At 40.0% G+C, this 24135-nt stretch overlaps 1 protein-coding gene across 3 annotated transcripts in view; it reads left to right on the forward strand.

Moving 5' to 3' along the window:
- LOC134537554 (neurobeachin-like protein 1) overlaps positions 1–24135 on the forward strand; it is a 611081-nt gene that overhangs the window by 574475 nt on the left and 12471 nt on the right. For all 3 annotated transcript variants that reach the window (XM_063378120.1, XM_063378118.1, XM_063378119.1), the window contains 16 exons: positions 1281–1405; positions 3990–4116; positions 4493–4661; positions 7122–7235; positions 8297–8449; positions 8808–9009; positions 9328–9442; positions 9911–10042; positions 12157–12265; positions 12717–12826; positions 13919–14141; positions 16639–16838; positions 17995–18167; positions 18943–19139; positions 22265–22408; positions 23977–24125. In XM_063378120.1, the coding sequence (XP_063234190.1) occupies positions 1281–1405; positions 3990–4116; positions 4493–4661; positions 7122–7235; positions 8297–8449; positions 8808–9009; positions 9328–9442; positions 9911–10042; positions 12157–12265; positions 12717–12826; positions 13919–14141; positions 16639–16838; positions 17995–18167; positions 18943–19139; positions 22265–22408; positions 23977–24125 (2442 nt within the window). The remainder of the gene's footprint in view (positions 1–1280; positions 1406–3989; positions 4117–4492; positions 4662–7121; positions 7236–8296; positions 8450–8807; positions 9010–9327; positions 9443–9910; positions 10043–12156; positions 12266–12716; positions 12827–13918; positions 14142–16638; positions 16839–17994; positions 18168–18942; positions 19140–22264; positions 22409–23976; positions 24126–24135) is intronic.

Genomic DNA, 24135 nt, shown 5'->3' on the forward strand with positions numbered 1-24135 from the left:
TACAGAAACCGCCTAGTATAAACTGGCAACCGCCCCGGTTCAACTGCACGACGTGACACCGGCCCAAGGAAGCAGTGTATTGTTGGACCTGGCGTTGTCGCACGTGGGTGCTTCAGTAAAAGAAACTCCCTCCAATGCCCGCCTTACACTGTTTTTTTTTTTTTTTTTTTAATGGTACAGAAATGTTCATGTAAAATTACAGATGTTTGCAAATTTACATGAAAACATTTGTATCACTACAAAATAATGTTCGCATTAATACTGGGTTCGGATTCTCACCCGGCCATTTATGCTGTGTGTTGACCCAGTACCTTCAATAATCAAAATTATTTGTAAACTATTCCTTGGATAGCTTTCCAGTATTAACTGCGCACATTAATAAGCACAATAAAACTAAAATAAAGTCAAAGTATTGAATTATAATTTATCTTTTCAATGGTTAAAAAAAAATGCGTGAATGAAAAGTCAATTTAAATATCAAATTATGCGTCAATTTTCTTCTGAAATACTCAGTGTTATGTCGATAAACCTATTTCATAGATTCCCGGCGGGGTCAAACCCTGATTTTTTCGCCAGTTGGAAACATGGCGGATGTTACTGGTATCCCCTACAAATAACTTCCACCCCCGCTCCATCGCATCATATCTAATGAGTTTGATGTTGACGAGACATTAACCTTAACCCTTAAATTAATTAACTAAATTTTTTTTTGAACACATGCCATTGCTTGTTTGCACTGTATGTTCGGACAAAGATATCAGTATGGTTGTGTCTGATGACTGGAACATATCCCAGTTCCCGAAACGTTGCAACTTTTTTTTTTGTCTAAGGAAGCCTGCTTGCTGTGTTCGTATGCGCTGTCGTCGTTGAGGTGCTAGAATACCGGTTTAAATTCACCGCTGGATTCGCTGGATTCCTCTCGTTTTTCAGCCCACTTTGTTCGACTGTGCTGTATGATAAGTGTTCTGACTTATTCCTTTCAAGGAATTTCCTGTGCTGTCTTTAAATTTAACATTTCACGTGATTTTGACTTATGTGTGCGTATTCATGTTTCTTTGTCCGTTCTTCGGGGTTATCTATGGCATACAGTGCAGACTTGCTATGGCGTACAACCAATTTTTTTTTAGTTTAAATCAATCTTCTCCATTGCAAAAAAAAAGAGCCAAAGAACTTTTAATTAGTGTAATATCATTCCGTGGTGATTGCCATGCGCTGTGTCGGTGTGCTGGTAAGCGCAGTGCGCAGGATGAAACTGATGTCTGTGGTCCCGACTGTCGCAGGAGCCCGGCGCAGGTGCACTGGAAGCTGTCGCACCACGAGAACTTCTCGCGCATGCGCCTGAAGCTGGTGCCCACGGCGGCCTTCAACCCACACACCGACGCCAGCAACCTGCGCGACAACTCAGGTAGCCCTGAGTAGTTTCGAACCCACCCGCCAGATAGCAGCATTCGTAATGTATTGTTTGTGAGGCAAACAAACCACTTTATCGTGGTAGCCACATTATTTTGTGGTGTGGCATACCAGACAATTTTGCATCTCCTACTAATTTATATAGAACATGATTTTTTATTACAAAAAAAAAAGCATTGAGTGTTTATCGCACACTTTAAATCTCTGTAATTAGTCAAGTAATTAAATTAACATTATAAACGTAGCACTTTGGAATTGAATCTCCTGTCTTGAGTTTTACTTTTTAAGTAGTTATGGGCCCAACTATCATTCGGTCTCCGCCGATATATCCAGTTATGCATAACAGTATTTATGCTTTATGGTGTTGCATTCATTTCCTAATAATCATGTGTTCGCAGTATTTAGTGTGTGCACTTAAATTTAGTATTTTTAAGGATAAAAATTTACAGTGCTATGTGTTCTTAGTTAAGATGAAAAATAAATTATATTTGATTCTAAATGACGTAAAGTTGTCACAGCACAATATGTAATCAAAGTTATAGTTATTTTTCATTTTTGTTTATGCAGCAAACTCGAAAGGTGCTCCTAGTATAGGTGAGTACCTCTCTCTCTGGCTACAAAATAACTGTAAAAAAAGTTTCATATTAATTAATAAAAGTCAGAAAAATTATTGTTAGGTTAAATTGCGATATTTCCTGTGCGTATAGGATGATCATAATAAATTTCTCATTGCATAAAGAAGTGAGGCACTGGAAAGTGTTGCGTGCAGTAATATCACGTGGTCCAGTGGCTGCACACAGCACGTCTGCTCTTCAGTCGAGTGCCTTGCGTATAGAGGTGACAGGGCACTTGATATGCATGCTGGGGTAACCCTTATCGCTCCCCCCGCTCGAGAACAGCTTCCGGGCGTGTATAGGAGTTCCTTATATAACGTAGGTGAGCACTAACAAAGAATTTTTTGGGATAAACGTTTGTATGGAAGTGTGTCGTTTTTGAAGTTAGAAATATGGAAATTGGTGTTTAGGCTTATGTTTGTAAATAAAGGCGTTTTTGTTAATTCATCAAAAATTGGTATCAAATACTTTCCTATCGGCCACACGACTAGTTGCTAAATAAATTTCAATCAATTCGGACGAACATGTTATTTCAAAGTTTCAATTTTTGTTGATATTACTTTTTAGTCATGGGCTGCTCCTGGAAAAGAGTGCAGTTGCAAAATGTCAGAGATTAGCCTTGGAATATTTACAAACTCAAAGTCTCAAATATTGCACTTTAATAGCTTCACACAACGTTTTGATGAAATACAATTTTAACACGCGAATTTAAGTATCTGTGTACGTATAGTATATTAAAAATAATTTAAAATTTGCTCTCGGTAGGGGCTATTGCCCCTACCACCACACCATCCCTCATCCTTTTCATCTTCCCCTATATCAGAGCAATTTTTTTTCACTTGCTGTACATGATAACGTGATTTTACTGATTTCATTACGTTCTCTCACAAACAGAAATTGCATGATATTACACGGTACACATACAAGATGTCCATAAAAGAATGTTTCAGTTTCCATGGTATATTATAACAGTTTATTTTTTTCTTACAAATTTTCAATATGGACACCTTTAGTTAAACCGCACACATCCAACCTAAGTTCCAATTCTTCCCACACTTTGTTTAATACGAATGGAGTAATGGAAGCAATAGCCTCTTCAATTTTTTGTTTAAAATCTGGCAGTTCATTAGGTAGCGGCGGAACGTAGACGCAATCTGTTATAAAGTCCCAAAGGCATGGACGTTATGTCAGGTGAACATGGAGGCCAGCGAAAAAAGAGCTCTGTCGTCTCGACCATTGCGACCAATCCAACGGTCAGGGACTTCGACGTTCAACCACTCTCGTACAAAGATATTCTAATGGGGAGGGTGTCCATATTGTTGCCAAATGAAGTTTACAGGTTCACCCTCTACTAGTCGGGGAAAGAGCCATTCCTTACGCCCTGCAAGCGAGAAAAACAACAAAGCAATTCTCGCGCATGGGCGTATCTAAAAATGTTTGAATTTTTCTTTAATTGTGACCTTGAACCAACACTTGGCAACGCTTACAGTTGATACTATAACGTTTTGTAACTGGGACATTCTTCTATGGATGTGCCATGTGCTGTATGCAGTGGCGTAGCCAGGATTTGTGTATGGGGGGGTGTTAAGAAGCATGCCCCCCCCCCCCGCCGCCGTATTAAAGCGGGGGTTCCGGGGGTCTTCCCCCGGGAAAATTTGGATTTTAAGGTGTAAAATAGTGCTATTTTAGCAGTTTTCAGTACTTAAATTCAAATGTTGTAATTATTAATTTTAATATGAAATTTGTTTGAGTGATGAATAAGAAATTAATGAAAGATTTGGTGCTGGGGGGGGGGGGGTTGAACCCCTAAACCTTCCCTCCTTGGCTACGCCCCTGGATGTATGTTGGCCCGCGAGATTTCCAAAAGGTGGACTGGACTACTGAAAGGTATCTCGAGGTCGGAGCGACAGGCGCCGGAGGTGTTGTGCGGCTAGGACGAGCCGCGAGGGCGGGGCCGTGTTGCAGGCTGGCTGAGCCGCATGCAGTCCGAGGACATCCCGCTGTCGCTGAACCTCTCGAGCGCCGCCGTGCGGGGGGAGGCGGAGCCCGACAGCCTGGTGGAGGAGGAGCTGCGACTCGTCTCCGAGGCCGAGTGAGTGGTTCCCCGGTGCTGCCATCTATGCAAAGTTATATCTAGTATTAACTGTCTAATGAATTATAACAATCGGGTCCAAAAGTCGGGGTTTTGTATTCTTTCAAGGGTTTTTTTTTTATCGATTTTATCGGAGCTTTTTCATTATAGTTTAAAATTTTGCACTGCGAATTCTAGCGGCGGGTTTGGAAACCACGAGTGATTCGCGTCGAGAAATGTAGTTTGCGTGTGTATATTTTTCACTCTTGGCGACGTTAAATGTTTCGTGTGCGAGTTTCGTATTTCAATTATCGTGTTCGCAAAATGAGGTTATGTTTGTTACACATCACGGGCGAGTGCTGAAGGACTGGTTCGTTCCCGTGTCTGTTTCGCACAGGAACGAGGGAGTGGAGGAGTCGGGCAAGGAGAAGATGATCATCTCGCAAGAGTGCGAGCTGGTGACCTTGATGTCGGTGGTTAAAGGTCGCTTGGACCTCACCACCAGCCACGTGCACTTCTGCGACCTCAGCCCCGTGAAGGACGACGTGGAGAGGCAGGACTTCAAGGTGAGGACCTCACGTCGCCGCCCCCAGAAGCAGTGTCTCATGTGCAGGGGCGTAGCCAGGGGGGGGGGGGGTTAGGGGTTCAACCCCCCCCCCCCCCCCCCCTTTTGCACCAAATCTTTAATTAATTTCTTATTCATCACTGAAACAAATTTCATATTAAAATTAATAAAATTTTTGCCATTACAATATTTAAATTTAAATACCGAAAACTGCTAAAATAGCACTATTTTACACCTTAAAATCCAAATTTTCCCGGGGGTGGACCCCCGGCCCCCCCACTTTAATACGGGGGGGCCATGCTTCTTAACACCCCCCATACACAAATCCTGGCTACGCCACTGATGTGCTACGGGGGAAAATGAATTGGCCGTGTACCAGCAATGGCCCTTTTCTTTCTCTGGGGTTCCTGGAGTAATGTCTGGATACTTAAGTGCGAGCGGTAGCTACTCTGCGACACAACTTTCTAGGCCTTATTTTTAAAATTTAATTGGTTCTTTACTTGTTGTCGACAGCGAGGTTATTTAAGACAGTACCGTAACTCACAAAAACTCGGACCATGGCTTTTTGAGATGGTTACCGGGGTCTGGGTCAATGTCATGATCTTAGATGGGGCGTTTTGAGGATACATGCTCCACCATGAGGAATGTGGCCCCTCTCTGAGGAATATTAAGCCTCTGAGGAAATATATCCGTTACGAAATGGGAATTTTTTTCCCTCAAATAAGGAAAATGTTTAGTCATTTTAAAAATTTTTAAGTAAATTTTCCCTAAAAGTCCAAGATGGTGGTCGGTCATTGGCCTACACCACAGCACCACTCCCTGGATCCTGTCCCAGTTCTGGTATAGCCCCACTACCAACAGTCCTGCCTGGCCTATAGTTAGGTTCCATCCCAGCATTCGCTTGGAGTGATTTCAGAAAACCACGGAAAACCAAAACCCGGGTTTTGAACCTAGTTTCTCTGGAATGTGAGTCTAGTGTCTGACCACTGCACCATCTCTCGTCATCTCTGTAGAGGCGACATGCTCACATAGTGAGGACCAGACCAGTGCTGGACGGCAGGGTGGTCTGAGGCACTTCACCACAGGGGCAGCTCCAGGGCCCCGCTATGGCCCATTTCATTTTCCTTCTTTGTCTAGTGTTCTGTTAAAAGTATGGACAATGAGGGGAAAAGAATTAAATTATTACCAGCTTGTGATTTTAATTACTGGCCAATACCTATTTCACATATCGCAAGAATTTATGAAGCTAACCGGAGGATAATTTATCAAGAAAGACTATCAAAATCTCTTAAAATAAACTAGCCAAACCATTCTCGATATTGATTTGATAGATTCGCTTAAAAAGTTGATCTATAGAATTAATTTGCTGTATTTTCCGGACGAAAGACTTGAGGGCCATGCCATACCCTCCAGGCCCCTGATAGCCAAAGGCCCTGCAGAGTGTGGGACCACCACTGCCTCATCATGTGTGCATTAGCCAATTGGGGATATGTATCAGGGTTGTTGCCCATGTGATAATGCACCGACTAAATCTTGCGAGCTCAGGAAGGGATCCAGGATGTTTGTAATGGAGGGGGGCATGTTCATCCCAGGCATCGGGTTGAATAGAACGCAGGATAAGCAGATCATTTTTTGACAACAAAGCATTTGAAATAAAAGGTGAATATAAAAAAGAATTATACAATATGTACTAATATTTGGATTTTACTCATTACCAATAATCATGTATTAAATGGTTATCATTAATACTTAGTTTCTAGTTATATTGAGCGGCATGCATGGATCTAGGCCGTGAAATTAAACGTAAGTACACTTAAACATAGCATGGGTTTTTAAAACTTTTACTTAGAATTTTACATATAAAGTACATGATGCAAAACAAAAATTTAGCCTGGAACATTTAGTGTGTGTGTGTGTGTGTGTGTTTTTTGCAATGGTTTGATGGTGGGGGGGGGGGGGGGGGGGGGGGTGATCACAATTTTTGCCCCAGAAGAATTAGAGCCTAGATTCATTCATGTGCAGGCATGCATTTATTTGCATACCATTAGATTGTACGACATTGAACCCCAATTTTAACTCATTGGGTCAGATTTTAATTTGGAAAGGGGAGGGCGCGCCCCCACCGCCCATTTTATACAATGCACATTTGAACGCGTTCCATAAACTTACCCAGAAAGACTTCATTATTATAGATAAAAACTAAATGTTGTATTTATTATCCTGGAAACAGTTTGAATAAAGTTTTCTTAAGCTTTTATTGTGACTTGTTGATTTGTTTTTACAACCATAGCTCAAGATGTCAATTTAGAACCACCCTTGCTCCATGAGATTTTTCTGTTTCCACCACTGACCCTTACTGCCTTACTTTCCTATATTTAGTTCCTTAAGCTGGTATGGACTTCAATAAAATGTTTAAAATTAAATTTGTAGCACTAGCAAACAATTATTATTTTTTTTGTAGTGGGCCTTGACGTGTCTGAGGGAAGTTCACTTGAGACGGTACAACCTGAGAAGAAGTGCACTCGAGTTCTTCCTCATCGACCAGACAAACTACTTCCTTAACTTCTCAACAAAGGTATTTAACATTTATTAACATTATAGGGTTTACCCATTTTTTAAGTAATATGAATACAGAACAAAGATATTAAATATTTAGTGCAAGTCTAAACAAATGGCTCATTATTTTACTTCTGGGTATTTGTGTACAATAACAATTAAATATGTACCATCAAAAAGGATCTCGTGATAAAAATGTTTGCGAGTGATTCCTTTGTATTACAACAGAAGTCATAAGTCCTGCAATAAATTCTGCTTCTCTAAAGTTATTAATTTTTTCAGACCATTTTTTATAATAACAAAGATAATACTTATTAGCAATTTGAATTTGGCAGGATTACTTTTTACTTAATTTGTTCAAATAAATTATTATACTAAGAGGTGTAGATACTTTATACTTACGTGTAGATAGCTAAAAGGTTATATGCTTGATTAAAAGATTCATTACCTGCCTATAATATCACCAGAAAATTCAGAACATGTAGTCTTAAGCCTTTCTGTGCACAGAAATGTCACCTTTAATAATTTTAAAGCAATGAGTGTCTTATTCCTGGCCAAACAATAACATGTTGCTAAAGTGATTTTTCAATTATTATAAAGTTTGTCGTTAAAATTTTATTAAGTTGCAGGCAGTGTGATTTTTCAAAGGTTCATTTAGGAAGTATGCATTATGATTATTATGGATTAACTACATATAATCTCTAAGGTTCTGTTGTGGCAGATCCAGGATCTACATGAGGGGCATGGGGGGGGGGGGGGGGGGGGAGGAATCCTCGGATCCAAGACACCTGGTCGAGTATTGTGTCATTTTATATGCACAAGTTTACCTTGATAGCTGTGAGAAATAACATTTTTATTACTAATAGATAATACAGTTCACATTTACAGTTATGGCAATTGTAATGTTTTTTTTTTTAATTGTGGGATTGAAAAAATTGTTAATTTAGTAATAGTGAGGGGTTTCAACCGAATGATTTGCCACCAGGTGCTCAGGTTCTCTCGACTTTGTGATTGATCACTTGTGTTTGCTGGAAGTCCTAGTTGTGACTTATTTTTTTGGGAAATGGTGTTTGCGAGCAGACCAGGAACAAGGTGTTCACCCGCATCCTGAGCCTGCGGCCCCCCAGCCTGGTGCAGTACAGCAGCCGCTCCCCGGCCGACCTGCTCCGCTCGTCCGGGCTCACCCAGAAGTGGGTCAACCGGGAGCTGTCCAACTTCGACTACCTCATGCAGGTGGGCGGCTGTGGCCCGGGGTGGGGGGACACAGGAGGTTCATTGGAGGGGCTTGGATCACATCATCTTAATTTAAAAAAAAAAAAAAAAATAGGTAACATCTTCAGTAAAAAAAAATATTTTTTAACCTTTTCATTTTATTTTTCCACTGAAGAGGACAATTTTTATGATACATGGAGTTCATCAGACTTTGTATGTGTGAGTCATTGGGTATATTCTAGTCAACACCATACTTTATGGAAATGGGAGGGGGAGGGAAAAAAATTTTTCTCTTGAATTAATTTTTTTAATGAACAAACAAAGCTTGCCGTACTTAAGTCGTGTAGGTGTTGCTGACGGTAATGATCGTGTCTTGCAGCTGAACACGCTGGCCGGGCGGACGTACAACGACCTGTCGCAGTACCCCGTCTTCCCCTGGGTGCTGGCGGACTACACCTCCCAGCACCTGGACCTGGACGACCCGGGCTCCTTCCGCGACCTCTCCCGGCCCATCGGCGTAGTCAACCCCAAGAACGTGGCCGAGGTCAAGGCCAAGTACGACAGCTTCGAGGACCCTTCAGGTGCTGCCACTCTCTTGTCAAGACGACTTCCAGCTACTGGTTTGCCTGTGGACTCTCTGGTCACAACTTGCAAGTTGGCTGGTTTGCCTGTGGAATCTCTGGTCACGACTTCAAGTTGGCTGGTTTGCCTGTGGATTCTCTTGGTCATGACTTGCAAATTGCTGGTGTACCTGTGGACTCTCTTGAACTCGAAACTCAACCAGGCTCCGGGGTTAAGGCCCCCCTCCTTGCCCCTCCCTCTCGACTGACCTTCTGACTGGTCTGTAGTCTGGCTACAGCAGCGGGTGATGACGACTGAACGTGCCGTGCGTGTTGCAGGGACGGTGGCCAAGTTCCACTACGGCACGCACTACTCCAACTCCGCGGGCGTGCTGCACTACTTGGTGCGCGTCGAGCCCTTCACCTCGCTGCACGTCGAGCTGCAGAGCGGCAGGTGAGCCCTCTGGGGTCCGTGTGGCCTCGTAGCTCCAGCCCTGTTGGCTTCTTGAGGCTGCTCTTGTGCGGCGGGGCAGGGACTGTGGTTCATTCTCTCCTCCGTGTGACACTGTGTTTGTGAATATCTGTTGAAAATATTTATGTTTGAACAACAGATTCAAGGGAGGCATCGAGTTAAAATTTTAGAAATAGCCTTTAAAAAAAGCAATGACGAAAAAATGAAGAAATCAACATGGCATGTGAGATTGAATATTTTTAAGTCGAGGAACTACTTTTTCTTGATGTGAGGCCAACTTTACGGAGTGTTCACCAGAGCGCGAACACGTTCCATCATTCCCAGTTCATGGGCAATGATAGTTTGTTAATGTTTCTTTTCGAGAGTGTTCAGACAAGCCTAAAGTGTAGCATGTAGAAAGAAGCACCCCCTTCGCGCGAGGCGCGGTGCGTGGTAGCGTGCATGTCGCAGGTTCGACGTGGCGGACCGGCAGTTCCACTCGATACCACAGACGTGGAAGCTGCTAATGGACAACCCCAACGACGTGAAGGAGCTGATCCCGGAGTTCTTCTACTTCCCAGAGTTCCTCAAGAACATGAACAAGTAAGAGCCTCTTCTGTGCTGCTGTGGGCTCGAATGCTCTGCTATTTTTACATAGATTCTATTTGCAGGAGGATAGGTAGAGTTTTCTTTTCTAAGTGGTTTGGGTATTTGAGAGGGGAGGGGGAAGTTAAACCAATTTTCCTGCTGTTATGATAATTTTTTTTAGAATTTCGGAGGAAGGATATCCCCTCCCCCAGCTCTTTCCTCTGTGTACGCCTTGTCTATTAATCTATATATATAAAAATTTAGCTTCCGTATGTATTTGGCCGCAAAACTCGGAAAGTATACGATGGTTTGGATTGAAATTTTTACAGAACATTGCATCTTAACAGAAGAGTGTTTATATGAAATAAAAGTTTGGGAAAATCCACCGGAAAAGTCGGAAAAAAAAGTTTCTATAACTAAATATCATGGTCACCCAACTTAGTTGTGACCACGCTCGATGATGCTGTACCATATTGTCGAAGTTCAAGCACTCGACCATTGTGCCTTGACGACTATAATTTACACAAATATGTATATATATATATATATATATATATATTTCAAGAAAGAATAAAAAAACTTTATTTAATTTGAAAGTATATTCTTTCGACTCTATTGATAAAAATACGTTTAAATTAAAAAATATTCAAATTTTTGGAGCACAGTAAAAAAAATGCATTTAACCACGAATATGCGAGTTAAACTTCAGAACGATCCAACAGCAGTCATATTTTCAAGACAATTAATTGAAGTTGGTAACGGCACTGTACCTACAAATCCAGAAACAGGAAAAATCAGCTTATCATCTGATTTATGCAACATCGTAGATTCAAAAGAGGAATTAGTAGACAAGGTATTCCAAAACATCGAAACAAAATTCAAAAATCATGCATGGTTGAGCGAAAGAGCCATTCTAGCGGCTAAAAATGTTGACGTACACGATATGAACAATAGTATTATAAACAGAATCGAAGGTGAAACAATGACATACAAATCTATTGATTCAGTAGTGCACCAAAATGAAGCAGTGAACTTTCCAACGGAATTTCTCAATTCACTCGATGTTCCAGGATTACCACCACATATTTTGAATTTGAAAATTGGTGTGCCAATTATATTGCTTCGAAATATCTGTCAGCCTAAATTATGTAATGGTACACGATTAGTAGTTAAAAAATTAATGGATAATCTTATTGAAGCAACAATTTTGATTGGACTTCATAAAGGTGAAGACGTATTACTTCCACGAATGCCACTTATTCCGACAGATATGGCGTTCGAGTTCAAACGACTTCAATTTCCAATACGCAATGCGTTCGCTATGACCATCAATAAAGCACAAGGACAATCTTTGCAAGTGTGCGGTTTGAATTTAGAAAATGAATGCTTCTCTCATGGACAGTTATATGTCGGGTGCTCCAGAGTCGGTAAACCATCTGATCTATATGTTTATGCAAAAAATGGGAAAACAAGGAATGTAGTCCTTCCATTAGCTTTACAATAAAAATATTTAAGCTAAACACATTTTTATTTCTTCTATTACATTCCACAGCCATGCACAGTAAAATATTAAATTAAACAATGAATTAATATTAAACTGTGCCACAGCAAAGCGTGGCCGGGTTTAGCTAGTCAGAATATAAAACAATAGTGTATTCCAATTTGTGTATCTGAATAATTTTCATGTTATTTCATCTACATTTAGAATTTGATCTAAAAGTGTTTGCATGTGTAGTAGTAAAAGTGATACCTACTTAAATTACACATGTCCTGGATGAATATCTTTTTTTAAATTACTTTTTTTTTTACTGCCTAGTATTATTACTTTAAATGTTAAGTACCTTTAAACAGCATAAAACTGTACACAGCTTAATGTCCAAATGCAGACAAAATCAACTGATATTTAACATCTATTATTAAAGTATTAATTAGCTGGAATGTTACCTAGTTCCATTTATAACTATTATCTTTTCATTCCCAGTAAAGTTTCATGCCACCAAATAAGCTTTTGGAAGTTACAAATACATGGTTTATGGTGAAACTAGTTTTCTGAACTATTCACTAAATTGATGTAACTGTGCATTATTTTTTGGAGTGTACGGTTCTGTAAGTGTTTTGAATCTCTGCAGGTTCGACCTGGGACTGTTGCAAAGCACCAAAGAGCGGGTGAATGACGTCATTCTTCCTAAATGGGCAAGCAGTCCTGAAGACTTCATTTACAAGCACAGGAAAGCTTTGGTGAGGATTCAGGAGCAGCTGATATGTTGCTTATATGAGCACACAGCAAAGTAACATTATTGAAACATTTTTAAAGTAAAATAATGTTATCATCATTTTGTATCATTAGTTATGATAAAATTTAAAAAAAAATTGGCACTTTAAATTGATTTCATACTTTCCAGTATCTAATAAATTATCACATATTGTGTCACTCACAAAACTAGCTTGCTGCAAATCCTATCACTTCATCTTCACGAAAGCTACTATAATAAGTAATTTTTAAATAGTTTTGATGACATCACATAGTAAACATTTACTTTTTCTTTGATGTAGGAATTTCAAAGTTCTTTAACAGAGTGACTAATAATGTGGTTTCATTATTATACATTATTATACCCTATTTGCATGAGTGTCATTGAGCACTGTGAATGTAGATATTCTGAGCATCTTTGATGTGTTGTCTACACAGGAAAGCGAGTATGTGTCCGCCCACCTCCACGAGTGGATAGATCTCATATTCGGCTACAAGCAGAAGGGTCCGAGAGCAGTCGAAGCATTTAATGTCTTTTATTACTGCAGGTAGGTCGTTCAATGCACATGAGTACATTCTGAGCTACTTTTGTTTTCTGTTCCCGTTTCTTAGTGCATGACAAGTGTTGACCTTAGTTTTCATAAAGCATTATATTGGTACTGTTTGTGACAAAATATTATTAAAAATATTATTTAAAATATTCTTAAGTCTAACAATTTTAACACATCTTTAACACCATTGTATTAAAAATAGGAGAGAAAAATAAAATACCTGATTGTTTTTACCAGTTACTTTATTCTTGATTAATACCTACAATTTTTTTTAGGCAACTGATAGATCAATATATTTTTCACATTTGGCAACAGTTGTAAGTTTCCCTCCAAATTGTGTAAGTTCACCACAGAAACATAAAATAACACTGGAAACAGGATTTAAAAGCATGTGCACTGCAAGCGTACACTTAAACAATTTGAAGGGAAACTGACAACTGTGAAAAATACATTGATCTGTGAGTTGCCTGGAAGGGAAATTTGTTATTATCAATCAAGAATGAGGTAATCAGTAAGAAAAAAAAGGTATTAAATTTTTTTTCATATTAAAAAAAACACACAGTCTGATAATGTAAACACTTTATTTAACTTTATCTAAGCAAACTTTATTTAAGCAAAAAATTTACAAGACAAATAAACTAAATATTTTAATGACCACATCTTAGACTATCAATGTTTTAAAGCTTTGCAACAAATGTGAAGCTTCACATAAGATGTGAAATTTTTTATCACAACTGATGCTTCAAATAAAACAAATATAGCAGATTTCCTGGCGAAGTCAGATCGAATATTGAAAAGAGCTTGCGTTTCATTCGCGTCGTCAAAACTTCGCACAGGCCTAACTGTGTAGCCTGAGACTGTTCATGTGATGGCTACTGTGAAATGAAGTGAATAGGATCAGAGGGGTGGATAGGATCAAACGTTTGTATAAAAAATATTTTGAAACATAATATAGCAGAAAAAATTATGAATTGTTCTAATAGTTCTAAGTATAATTCTTTCTGCTAAATTGTGTTTCAAAATGTAATGTTACAAACTTGTGACCCTATTCACCCCATTTTACGGTACTGCTCGTGTGTGGACGCGCAGCTACGAGGGGGCAGTGGACCTGGACGCCATCGCCAACCCGGTGGAGCGGGAGGCGGTCGAGGGCATGATCAACAACTTCGGGCAGACGCCCAGCCAGCTGCTGAGGGACCCCCACCCTCACCGCCTGGCGCTGGGCGAGTTCGTGGCCCGGGTGCTGCGTCTGGAGCTCAAGAAGGGGGACTTCAGCCTCTTCCTGGACCACCTGCGGCCGGTGTCCGTCGAGGTGGGTCTCCCGTCTTCCGTCCTCCGCGGCAGTGGTGGGCAGTTCACTTGTTAACTAGCTGCATTGCCCGGGCTTCACACAGAGTGTAGCGGGATATGGGGAAAGTGTTTTAAGAATCTTAGGTAGACAGTATGTTTACCGTCGAACGGTACTGCTCCCTTGTTCTCATAGGTTGAAAGTTGAATCCATGCTTTCACCGGAGGACCACGCAAGTAATTACGACTGATATAAGTCCACGGAATTGTCCATACACATGTCACCACACTGTTCTACATCCCACAACACGTATTGTGTGCACGGCACACCCATTGTTCCCAGTAATCTTCAACCAACCACCGAAGTTACTCCAAAGTTCCGCACATAACTAACTCTCTAGAAACATGAACCGAACAGTCAAAAAATGGCGCCTGGTAACGGTATTCTTCCACAGTCAGTGTCACCAACAACTCAAAGTTAACTTACCTCCTAACATCATTTATAGACTATTTTATACGAAACACAGTAATTATTTTCTCATTGAACAACAGTGTGCAAAATTAAATCAAGAAGTACCAAAAATTTAACTTAATAGGTGACCAGTAACATTTTTTTATTTTTTTTATTTTTTTGTGTTTGTAAGACCAAGTATGTTAAATTTTCACGAAGCTTTGCGTAAAACGGTAGATATTTATTTTTAACAAACCTGCAGACATCCAGAACTTGACAAAATTTTACATGCTTGACCTTACAAACATAAACAAAAAAATAAAGTCTGTCTATGTAAGATTTTGAAGAAAGACACCCATATGACCCAATTTTCACCCTACTCAACAGAATTTTCACACAACTCACACTATCATTGGAGACATACATACCTATAGGCTATACTCATAAACTACAAACATGTGATGTACAAATTTTGGTGATACCCTCCTCCTTAAAGAAATGTCGAGATCTGTTCCTGCCGCCCTCAAGTCACATTTTCTTTACTGCGAGAGACTGCTTTCATTTATTTGTAGGGTAGTCTGCAAAGTTGATGAATTAAATCATTGAGAACTGTGCATATTCATTCGGTTGCAGAATAGACTTATACATCTGCTTTAATTAAATGAATGGACCACAGTTCTCTTGACACATCCTAGAGGCATCCCTGAGCCAGTAGTAAAGAAGTAGCATCAGGTTTGTCTCAGTAACGTGCAACCCAGTCCTGAGGGCGGTAGGTCACAGACCGTAGTGTTGTTTGTGGCCCTTGATTTATTTCGGGTATCAGCGAATTGGAAGTTTTTCGGTCGGTTGGTTTTGTGTCTGTTGCATTGTGGGTTGAGTCCACCCTTTGGCTCAATGGGTTAATGACTGATATTGGCTAAAAATTTTCCTTTCGCGAATTAGGCCAACATTGACTTTTGATTTCCCAACAGAACTGTCAAATTCAGCTGTTGTAAATAAGGCCAAATGAGTTTGTCTACAAAGTGTAAACTTGTTAAAAAGTACCTCACATTAAAGGATTTATCACTTTATAGTTAGAGTGAATATATATTCTGATATCTATATAATATTTATAAACAGTTCATAAAGTACTTTAATTACTAATTAAAAATTTTGTGTGTTTTTTTAGGTACGTTGTAATTGAATTTTTGTGGTTTACTTAAAAACTTTGTTTTATGTTAAAAAAAAAACTATTAAATGTAAATTACATTAGAGTCTTCATTTATCGAGTGAATGTGGACCACATCTACCTCCAGTAAGCAGAATCTTGGATAACACAGAAATAATAGGAAAACCATCTTGGTTTTTTGGTTGGCCCATTGGTATCATTTTTATGGGAGTGATGTTTATCCATGATTCGCCTAACCAGTAAATTATATTTTTGAGGTAAATATTTATATTAGGCTCCCAGCAATGGTTTGATAATTTTCTAGGTCCTCAAATAAATGTTTCAACAGTTTTTGCCGTTAATAGTGCTTTAGGTCAACTCGGATAGTCGGAACCTTGAGGAGTCAGAGTTTGGTTAATTGAGACTTTACTGTAGTAAATTGAATCTGAACAGTTTTAAATGCACAGTAATGAAATATAATACCTTTATTTGATTGAAACCTACACATACGAAGTGCTATAGCGTTTAAGAACCTCACCATCGTACTAGCTGCATTTGCAGTGACACACACTTTGTACTGTGTAGTGGCAGGGGCGTAGCCAAAGGGGGGGTGGGGGGGTTTAGTGGTTCAAACCCCTCCCCCCCTTAGCACCAAATCTTTAATTAATTTCTTATTCATCACTCAAACAAATTTCATATTAAAATTAATAAAATTTTTACCATTACAATATTTAAATTTAAGAACAGAAAACTGCTAAAATATCACTATTTTTCACCTTAAAATCCAAATTTTCCTGGGGGAGGACCCCCGGACCCCCCGCTTTAATACGGTGGGGGGGGAGGGGTGGCCATGCTTCTTAACACCCCCCCCCTCCCCCCCCCCCCCCCTGTATTCACCCTGGAGAGCTGAGCCCGTGCTTGCAGGTGTCGACAGACAAGGACCCCCTGGTGTTCCTGAGCGTGCCCCGCTCGCCACCGCGCGGCTTCCTGCAGACGGGCATGGCGGACACCGTGGTCAGCGTGTCGAGGGGCGGCTCAGTGGGCGCGCACGCGTGGCAGCCCTTCGACCGCCACTCCAACAAGGGCTTCAGCCTTGAGGTCGACTCCTCCCTCGGCAACGCCAAGTACGGAGTCCACGCCGCCTGTCGTTTCTCGTAGTAGCGTGTACTACATCTTCTTGAGTTGCCTGAAATAAGTGGTGCACCATTCTAAATTCTCATAATGATCCATTAGTAGAAACATGTTTTGATTTTTTTTCATTCCAATGATGTTTTTAAAACAGAACATTTTTGTGTTGTTTTTTTTAAAATTGCATTTTGTTATATATATTTCACCAAAATAGCATAATGCAAACATCGTGCATTTTATACTATTCGTTTACAGCATTGTAAACAGTATTTTTATTCCCTGCTCTGTATGGTATGATAATGGGTAAATTGTAAGAGTCGCTGCTTTTCCAAAAAAAAAAAATTAGGAAATTCGACACTACAGATTTTTCTTTATTTACCATGAAAACAGCGCCTGACAATATTCATACCAGTTTCTGAGAAACTGCTGTTTATAGTTTCTAATTAGGTAGCCTTTGCAGTGATTTCAAGTGAATATCGGAGAATATTGTACAATATTGAAAAATATTCACTTGAAATGGAAAACCAATTAAGTTGGAATGCAGTCTTGGGCTTGGCCATAACATACAGACATTAAAAATCCCTGTCGATTTTAAAACACTCTCGGCTATACTATATTCCTGAGGATCCCTGGAGAACCACACGATCATTTTGCAGCTGGTATCAAGAAAACAGTAGTGTGGGACAACAGGATCACGGATATCTCATGTTGTATACAGTCTTGCTACGTTATTAAAGTACAACATTGCAGCAACATGGCAAATCACTGCACAGGCTACCTAATTGAACCTATAACATATAGTTTCTCAAAATTCAGTTGGAATTTACAAACGCTGTTTTCACGGTAAATAGAAAAAAATCATTAGTGTTCAGAAACACAATTTTTGGAATTATGTAATTTTTTTACGGAAAAGATGTGAGACGTTTTAAATTTACGTAGTAATGCTTCTGAGTGTCTAAAAAAAACTACGGATCGAGGTTTTAATGTGTGCCAATGGTGGACTGTCCTGTACCGGAATTATGTAAATTTTTTATGGACAAGACGTGAGATGTTTTAAATTTACGTAGTAATGTTTCTGAGAGTCTACAAAACTACGGATCGAGGCGTGAATGTGTGCCAATGGTGGACTGTCATGCACCGCGCTCCCCACAGGACCAGGAAGCGCCTGAGCGGGCCGTTCCACCCGAGCCTGCCGCTCGGCAGCCAGCTGTTCGTGGTGTCCCACGACGCGCGCTTCCTGTTCAGCGGCGGCCACTGGGACAGCAGCCTGCGCGTCTACAGCCTGGTCAAGAACAAGACCGTCGCTTCCGTCCGACACCACTTCGGTGAGGGTCACTTCGTCGAGCCTGTTTCGCTTGCTAGGCCTGTGCAAATACAAGATTTTTAATGCAAAGCGAACATCAAATCAAAAATTTAAAATACTCGTGAAATCGAATCAAATTGCGAATATTGTTTTCGGCGAAGCTGTGTTTCACTTATTTTATTAAATCCGGTTGCACAGAAACTATTATGTAAATTAGGCTGTTAAATAAAAAAAAATTGGTCAATCTTAGCTAGGTAAGTGGAAAGAAAAATTAATTGAGAAATAAAAATTTGTATTGTTAAGAAATACTAAACGTATTTGATTGAACTTGATATTTATTTGGGAAGCACTCAGGGCCGGTGCGTCTATACAGGCGAACCAGGCAACCGCCTAGGGCGCCAAGTACATGAGGGCGGCGCAGCTTGACACATAACAGCTGATACAACATGTTTAACGATTATTGAAACTAGATGAAAATGGATTTTTGTAACAGTTTGGAATATGTTTATATATGGATATAAGTAATTATTTAAAGTCCATGGTGACCTGTTTATGATTTGTAATAAGTAAAAAAGTAAAAAAAAAAACACAAGCCTGCTTACATTTGATTGTTGACAAAATATTAGGCTTACGTGATGTGTTTTGAGGCAAGGGAAAACATTTTTTTGGGGTGTCCGGCCGTGGAGGGGGCGGGGGTGGGGGGCATTGAGGTTTTTCGCCTAGGGCGCCAATTTACCTTGCACCGGCCCTGTGAGCACCATCACCGCAAGGGTTTGCTCGGCGGTGTGTGGTGGCAGACCTGGTGACGTGCGTGGCGCTGGACCGGTGCGGCCTGCACCTGGCGACGGGCTCGCGCGACACCACGTGCGTGGTGTGGGACGTGGCCGGCGGCGCGACTTCCCCCCGCCCCCTGCACACCCTGCACGGACACGACCGGCCCGTCAGCTGCGTCGCAGTCGCCACGGAGCTGGACATGGTGGTCTCCGGCTCCCAGGTACCGCCCGTCCGCCCCTAACAGACAAGCATCATGTCGTGTGTGAAGTGTCACGTGCGGGAAATCAGGGTTTTAGCCGTGGAAGGGGGGGGGGGGGTTAGGGGTTCAAACCGCCAAGCCCCCCTCCCCCTCCCTACTTAGCACCAAATCTTTTATTAATTTCTTATTCATCACTCAAACAAATTTCATATTAAAAACTAAATAAAATTTTTTATCATTACAATATTTAAATTTAACTGCTAAAATAGCACTATTTTACACCTACCTTAAAATCCAAAATTTTGCCCGGGGGGAGGACCACCCCGGGTCCCGCTTTAATACTTGGGTGGTTGGGGGGGGGGGGGGGCGGCATACTTCTTAACAACCCCCCTTCCCCCCCATACACAAATCCTGGCTACACCACTGCAGGAAATAGACTAGAAGCTAAAGTTTCTCGCTAAGACTGAGTAAATATTGAGTAAGTAATAACATCTTTTATTAAATTTAATTTTTTTTTTCACTGCATTTACCTGAAAATATGTAATGTGATTCTGAATATAATGCGACCCCGAAACTATTTTATTTTGAGTGTATTTAAAAAAAATTTTTTTGGACTGGGAATCTCAATTCAAGTACATAGCGCTTAAAAATTAATCAAATTATTAAATTTATTCCATATTTACTAAGGCCCTTTCTGGTGCCACTTTTGTCAGTAGAGTGATTTGCATGGCCTCTTTTGAAACACTTAGCCCCAGTTAGAAAAAAAAATATTGTGTTTTATGACTGCAGTTCAAAAGCCGTGGCTGTTCAGAAAGCGGAGAATGTGGGGATGTACGGTGGTTGGCTGGGAGGGTAAAAGGAGAGGGGGTGGGGTGCCTTCCACAGCAGCCACAGTGAAGAGAAGCAGAAAGAACCCTATGACAAACTCCATTTTCACCCCTTCTTCATCCTGCATCTCAACTGTCACGCCTGTGCAGAGGTTCAGGAAGACCCCGGACTGAAGTGGCATAAGTGACGCCGTTTACAGGCAGAGCGTGTAGTTTTCCAACTAAGCGGAGGCAGACACAAACTGTGGTTTAACGTGGTGCAAGTGATGCATTTAAGAGGCAGAGCCTGTAGCTTTTTTTAACTAAGCTGTTCCCAATGGCAAGATACAGGTTTGTGATTGTAATGCGACCCCCACTTTAAAAGTTTCCACAGTTTTGGTAAAAGTCATAGTTATAAGTGTTCTGAAGATTTTAAAACCCAGAATAAAAAAAAATATTAATGGGTATAAATAGTTTTTGCTGATTTATGTTTAGGGTTGAGAAACACTGTTGTACGGGATGTTTGCGCTCATATTAACACTTTGAAATTAACCTCCCAACAAATGGAAAAGTCCACTGTCTGGTATTCACCAACTCTATGGAGCGAGGTGCTGTGGTAGTAAGACACCGGACCTGCAATTAAGGGAATGCGGTTTTGAAATCTGGTCTAGGTTAACTGATTTCAGTTTTCCTGTGACTTCCTCAGACATTATAGACTAATTATTCTGAAACGGTTTCAGACTCTATGCCAGGGATGGGCAGACCGTGGCTTACGAGCCGAATGTGGCTCTTTTCATAGGATTTTATGGCCCTACAACTCACTTTACTGCAAAAAAAAATGCTTAAAATAGAGCAAATCATATTTGACACGTGGAATAGTCTTCCTTAAACTTACTACACAACAAATAAACTAGCATTTGCTATTTTAACAATCTTTGGCTCCATCTATTCATGTGAACAAAGATTATCTTCAATGAATCAAATAAAAATTAATTAAGACGTAAATCAACCGATGACAACTTACAATCATGCCTAAAATTGGAAATTAGTTACGGTACTTGCCAGAAAGCTAAGCTTTCGAAAGTGATATACGTATAAGGTCACAGTTCCAACTAAGCAATAAATTTTACAAAGACCAGGTGCTTATTTTTATTTTAATAATTAATTAATAAAAATAATTTAGGTTTTCTTGTTTTATCAGTAGCTCTACTAATGACTGCATTATTTTTTTTACATTTACGTGATTATTTTTCCTAAGAAGCCTTTATGTTGAATTTGTGAATAAAATATTTTGATTTTAACTTGTTTTTTTTTATTATCTTGAAATGCCAGGTAAATACAGAGAAAAGACATGTAAATACATCTCTCCAAAAAATTGGAGGATCTGCTTACATAATATTTGGCTCATCTCACTCGAAAGTCTGCTGACCCCTGGCCTAGAATGTTGCAGGGTCCAGTCTCAATATCACTGATCTTTGTCATCGTGTTTTACCATCTGTAATGACCTCGTATTTGACGTGACCTTAAGCTCCAACAGTTAAAGTTTATTCATCCATCTAGGTAAAGAGTGAGCTAGAAAGTACTATTACTATGTGTATATTCACAGTTTATTGTAAAATAAAACATTTGCCTGTTAAAAAATTCTGTAATTCTTTTTAACTTTTAGAAGTGTGCATTGATGTGTTTTGCTTGTGGACAGTGATAAAAATCACAGTTATTTGTTTGTTCAGAAATATTTTGCAGTTTACTATGTAGTTGGTATAAAACATAATGCAAAGTGCCGAAATTTTGGTTCCTCCGTGGTTTATATTAAGGGGCCCGCCTAGTCAGGGGTGTATTTGTGTTAGTGAGGAGAGGTGATAAGTGTGATGCTTACTGGTGCTTTTAGTGTGGAATCACCTCTAAGCTCAGGGCTGTAGACTGACGTGCATTCTTCTCGTCGTGAATGGAGCAACTATGAAATTTTATGACGTATAAATGAAATGAAGCTAAAGGTGTAGTGCTAGTCCTTTACGTGCTTTCAAGAATCTGTACCAGATGTTTCATGCCTAAAGCTTTTCAGCCATTTTTCAGTTCTCCTAAAAATACAGTATAAAAAGCAAATCCTGAAACAGAACAATTCATTCGCCGTCAGTGTATTCTTAAATGCTTTTTTGCTAACAGACTTCATTCAGATGTCGTGAGAATTTTTTTTTTTTTTAATCTATGGTTTCTTCTGAATCTCGGCACCCAGGCAGGCGGGGCCCGTAATGAGGTTTAACTTTAGTCTTAACTGAATCCAGTTTACGGAATCACCACCGCAGCAGGATCGCAGGGTGCTGCAGCGATGACGATGTGCAGGACGGGACGGTGAACGTCCACACGATCCAGGAGGGGCAGTACCTCCGGACTGTGGAGCCGGTCGGCTGCCAAGGCCTCCGCGCCGAGATCACATTCCTGGCCCTCTCATCCCAAGGCCACGTGGCGTTCGCCGCTGCCAGCCACGTGAGTGACTCGCCTGCAGAGTCGGAGCCCTCCCCCCCCCCCTCTTTCACTCACAAGGGTAAACAGGCACTGGAATTAAATTACCTACGTCTGAAGGAAATTTTTGGGCTACTTTTTAAGTTATACTTCCTTAGGTACATTATGACAGAATGATGAGTTAAGTTTCATGATGCGCGTGCTCCATGCAGCAAAATTTTCACAGGAAAATCGTGGACTCACATTAATGAACATGAACCCTTATGTTGTTACTTTCATAAAAATTAGGGGCTTTACCAAACGTGTAGGTGTGGAAAATTAAACTTATTGATAGTGAAACTACCCTGGAATATATTTGGTAAACTGAAGTAGTCATAGTAAAGAGTAATTTCAAGTTTTAAATAGCATAAGGATTTTAGTATTACAACAATATTATAATACATATGAAAATTATGCTTTTAAAATAAGGCTCGTTATCATGGTTTTATATTTAGTACAATTGTGTTTTTAAAATAAGATTGTGGTGTTGTTTTATTTGTTATTAATTCTGTTTATTCATAAAGGTAGCATATTATAACTGAACAAAATTGACACATAAATGTTTCATGATACTTATTTCACCAAAATAACGTCTGTTTGACTGATTCTTGATGCACTTTTACAATGTAATAATTTTTAATAAGTACTCAAGGACAGAACTACTCGGAACAATAAAAATATATTGGCAAATAGTACATATTTGTTTGAAAAAAAGTTACAGCACTATTATGAAAATAATGACTTACTAATAATAGTTGCAAGATCAATAAAAGAAAATAGGTTTTTTTTTTTTTTTTTTCCCCATACATTTTGGTACAAATTTCAAGTTGAATAAATTAAATTCACTTAATATATTAAATTCAAACTCAAATTACAAAAAAAAAGGAATCTTTTAATGTTATAAATTCAAATATTTTTTTGTGAGTTAATTTTTTTATTAAAAATCATGATTATTTCAGTATTTTAGTTGCAGTTTGGTGCTAATATAGTGTATTAACTTGCATTTAGCTGATCTATGGTGTATTGAATTGCTTTTCTGTGTTATTCCAGGTTTATCATAATTCACTGTGTAATCTTGTCCCTAAAAATTTTACATTGCAACATTATCTACCTACAATTACAAAAATTTATATTTTTTTTATAGCTCATAGTAAAATTTTATTTGAAGCTGACGTCTAGAGTTTACTGTGTATTTTCGAAGTTTACGCACTCTGACAGTATGTACCTGTGACACTAAGCAAGCAAAGAGACAGCATGGAGACAGCATGTGACGTAGTTAAAGTCACCATTTTTACTATGCCATTACACCATGTTGTCTCACCCAGAATGTTAGGAAAATGGTGCCTAACCTTGTCTCATACAGTTGTTTTGAAACTATTTCCGCAATGAAAACATTGCACTTCAGCCAATGTTTTTGGGACTCCAACCAACATATTGCAGACTATAAACGGGGGAGGGGGAAAAATAGATTAATTTGTTAAAAGTGTAATTATGCAGACGTGTCGACAAGGATGTTGATGTAAGTGACGCGGTGCGGCCCGTCGCGTGCGCAGGTGACCCACTCGCTGCACGTGTTCTCCGTGAACGGGGAGAGCCTGGGCTCCAAGCTGGTGTCGGGGCAGGTGACTGGCCTGGCGGTGGCCGGCGACCACCTGGTGGTGGTGGACGACGCGGGGGACCTCACCGTCAGCAGGCTGCTGGGGTAACGTACA

This window comes from Bacillus rossius, chromosome 12 (genome assembly GCF_032445375.1).
Source record: "Bacillus rossius redtenbacheri isolate Brsri chromosome 12, Brsri_v3, whole genome shotgun sequence".
In the NCBI taxonomy this organism is placed as follows: Eukaryota; Metazoa; Arthropoda; class Insecta; order Phasmatodea; family Bacillidae; genus Bacillus; species Bacillus rossius.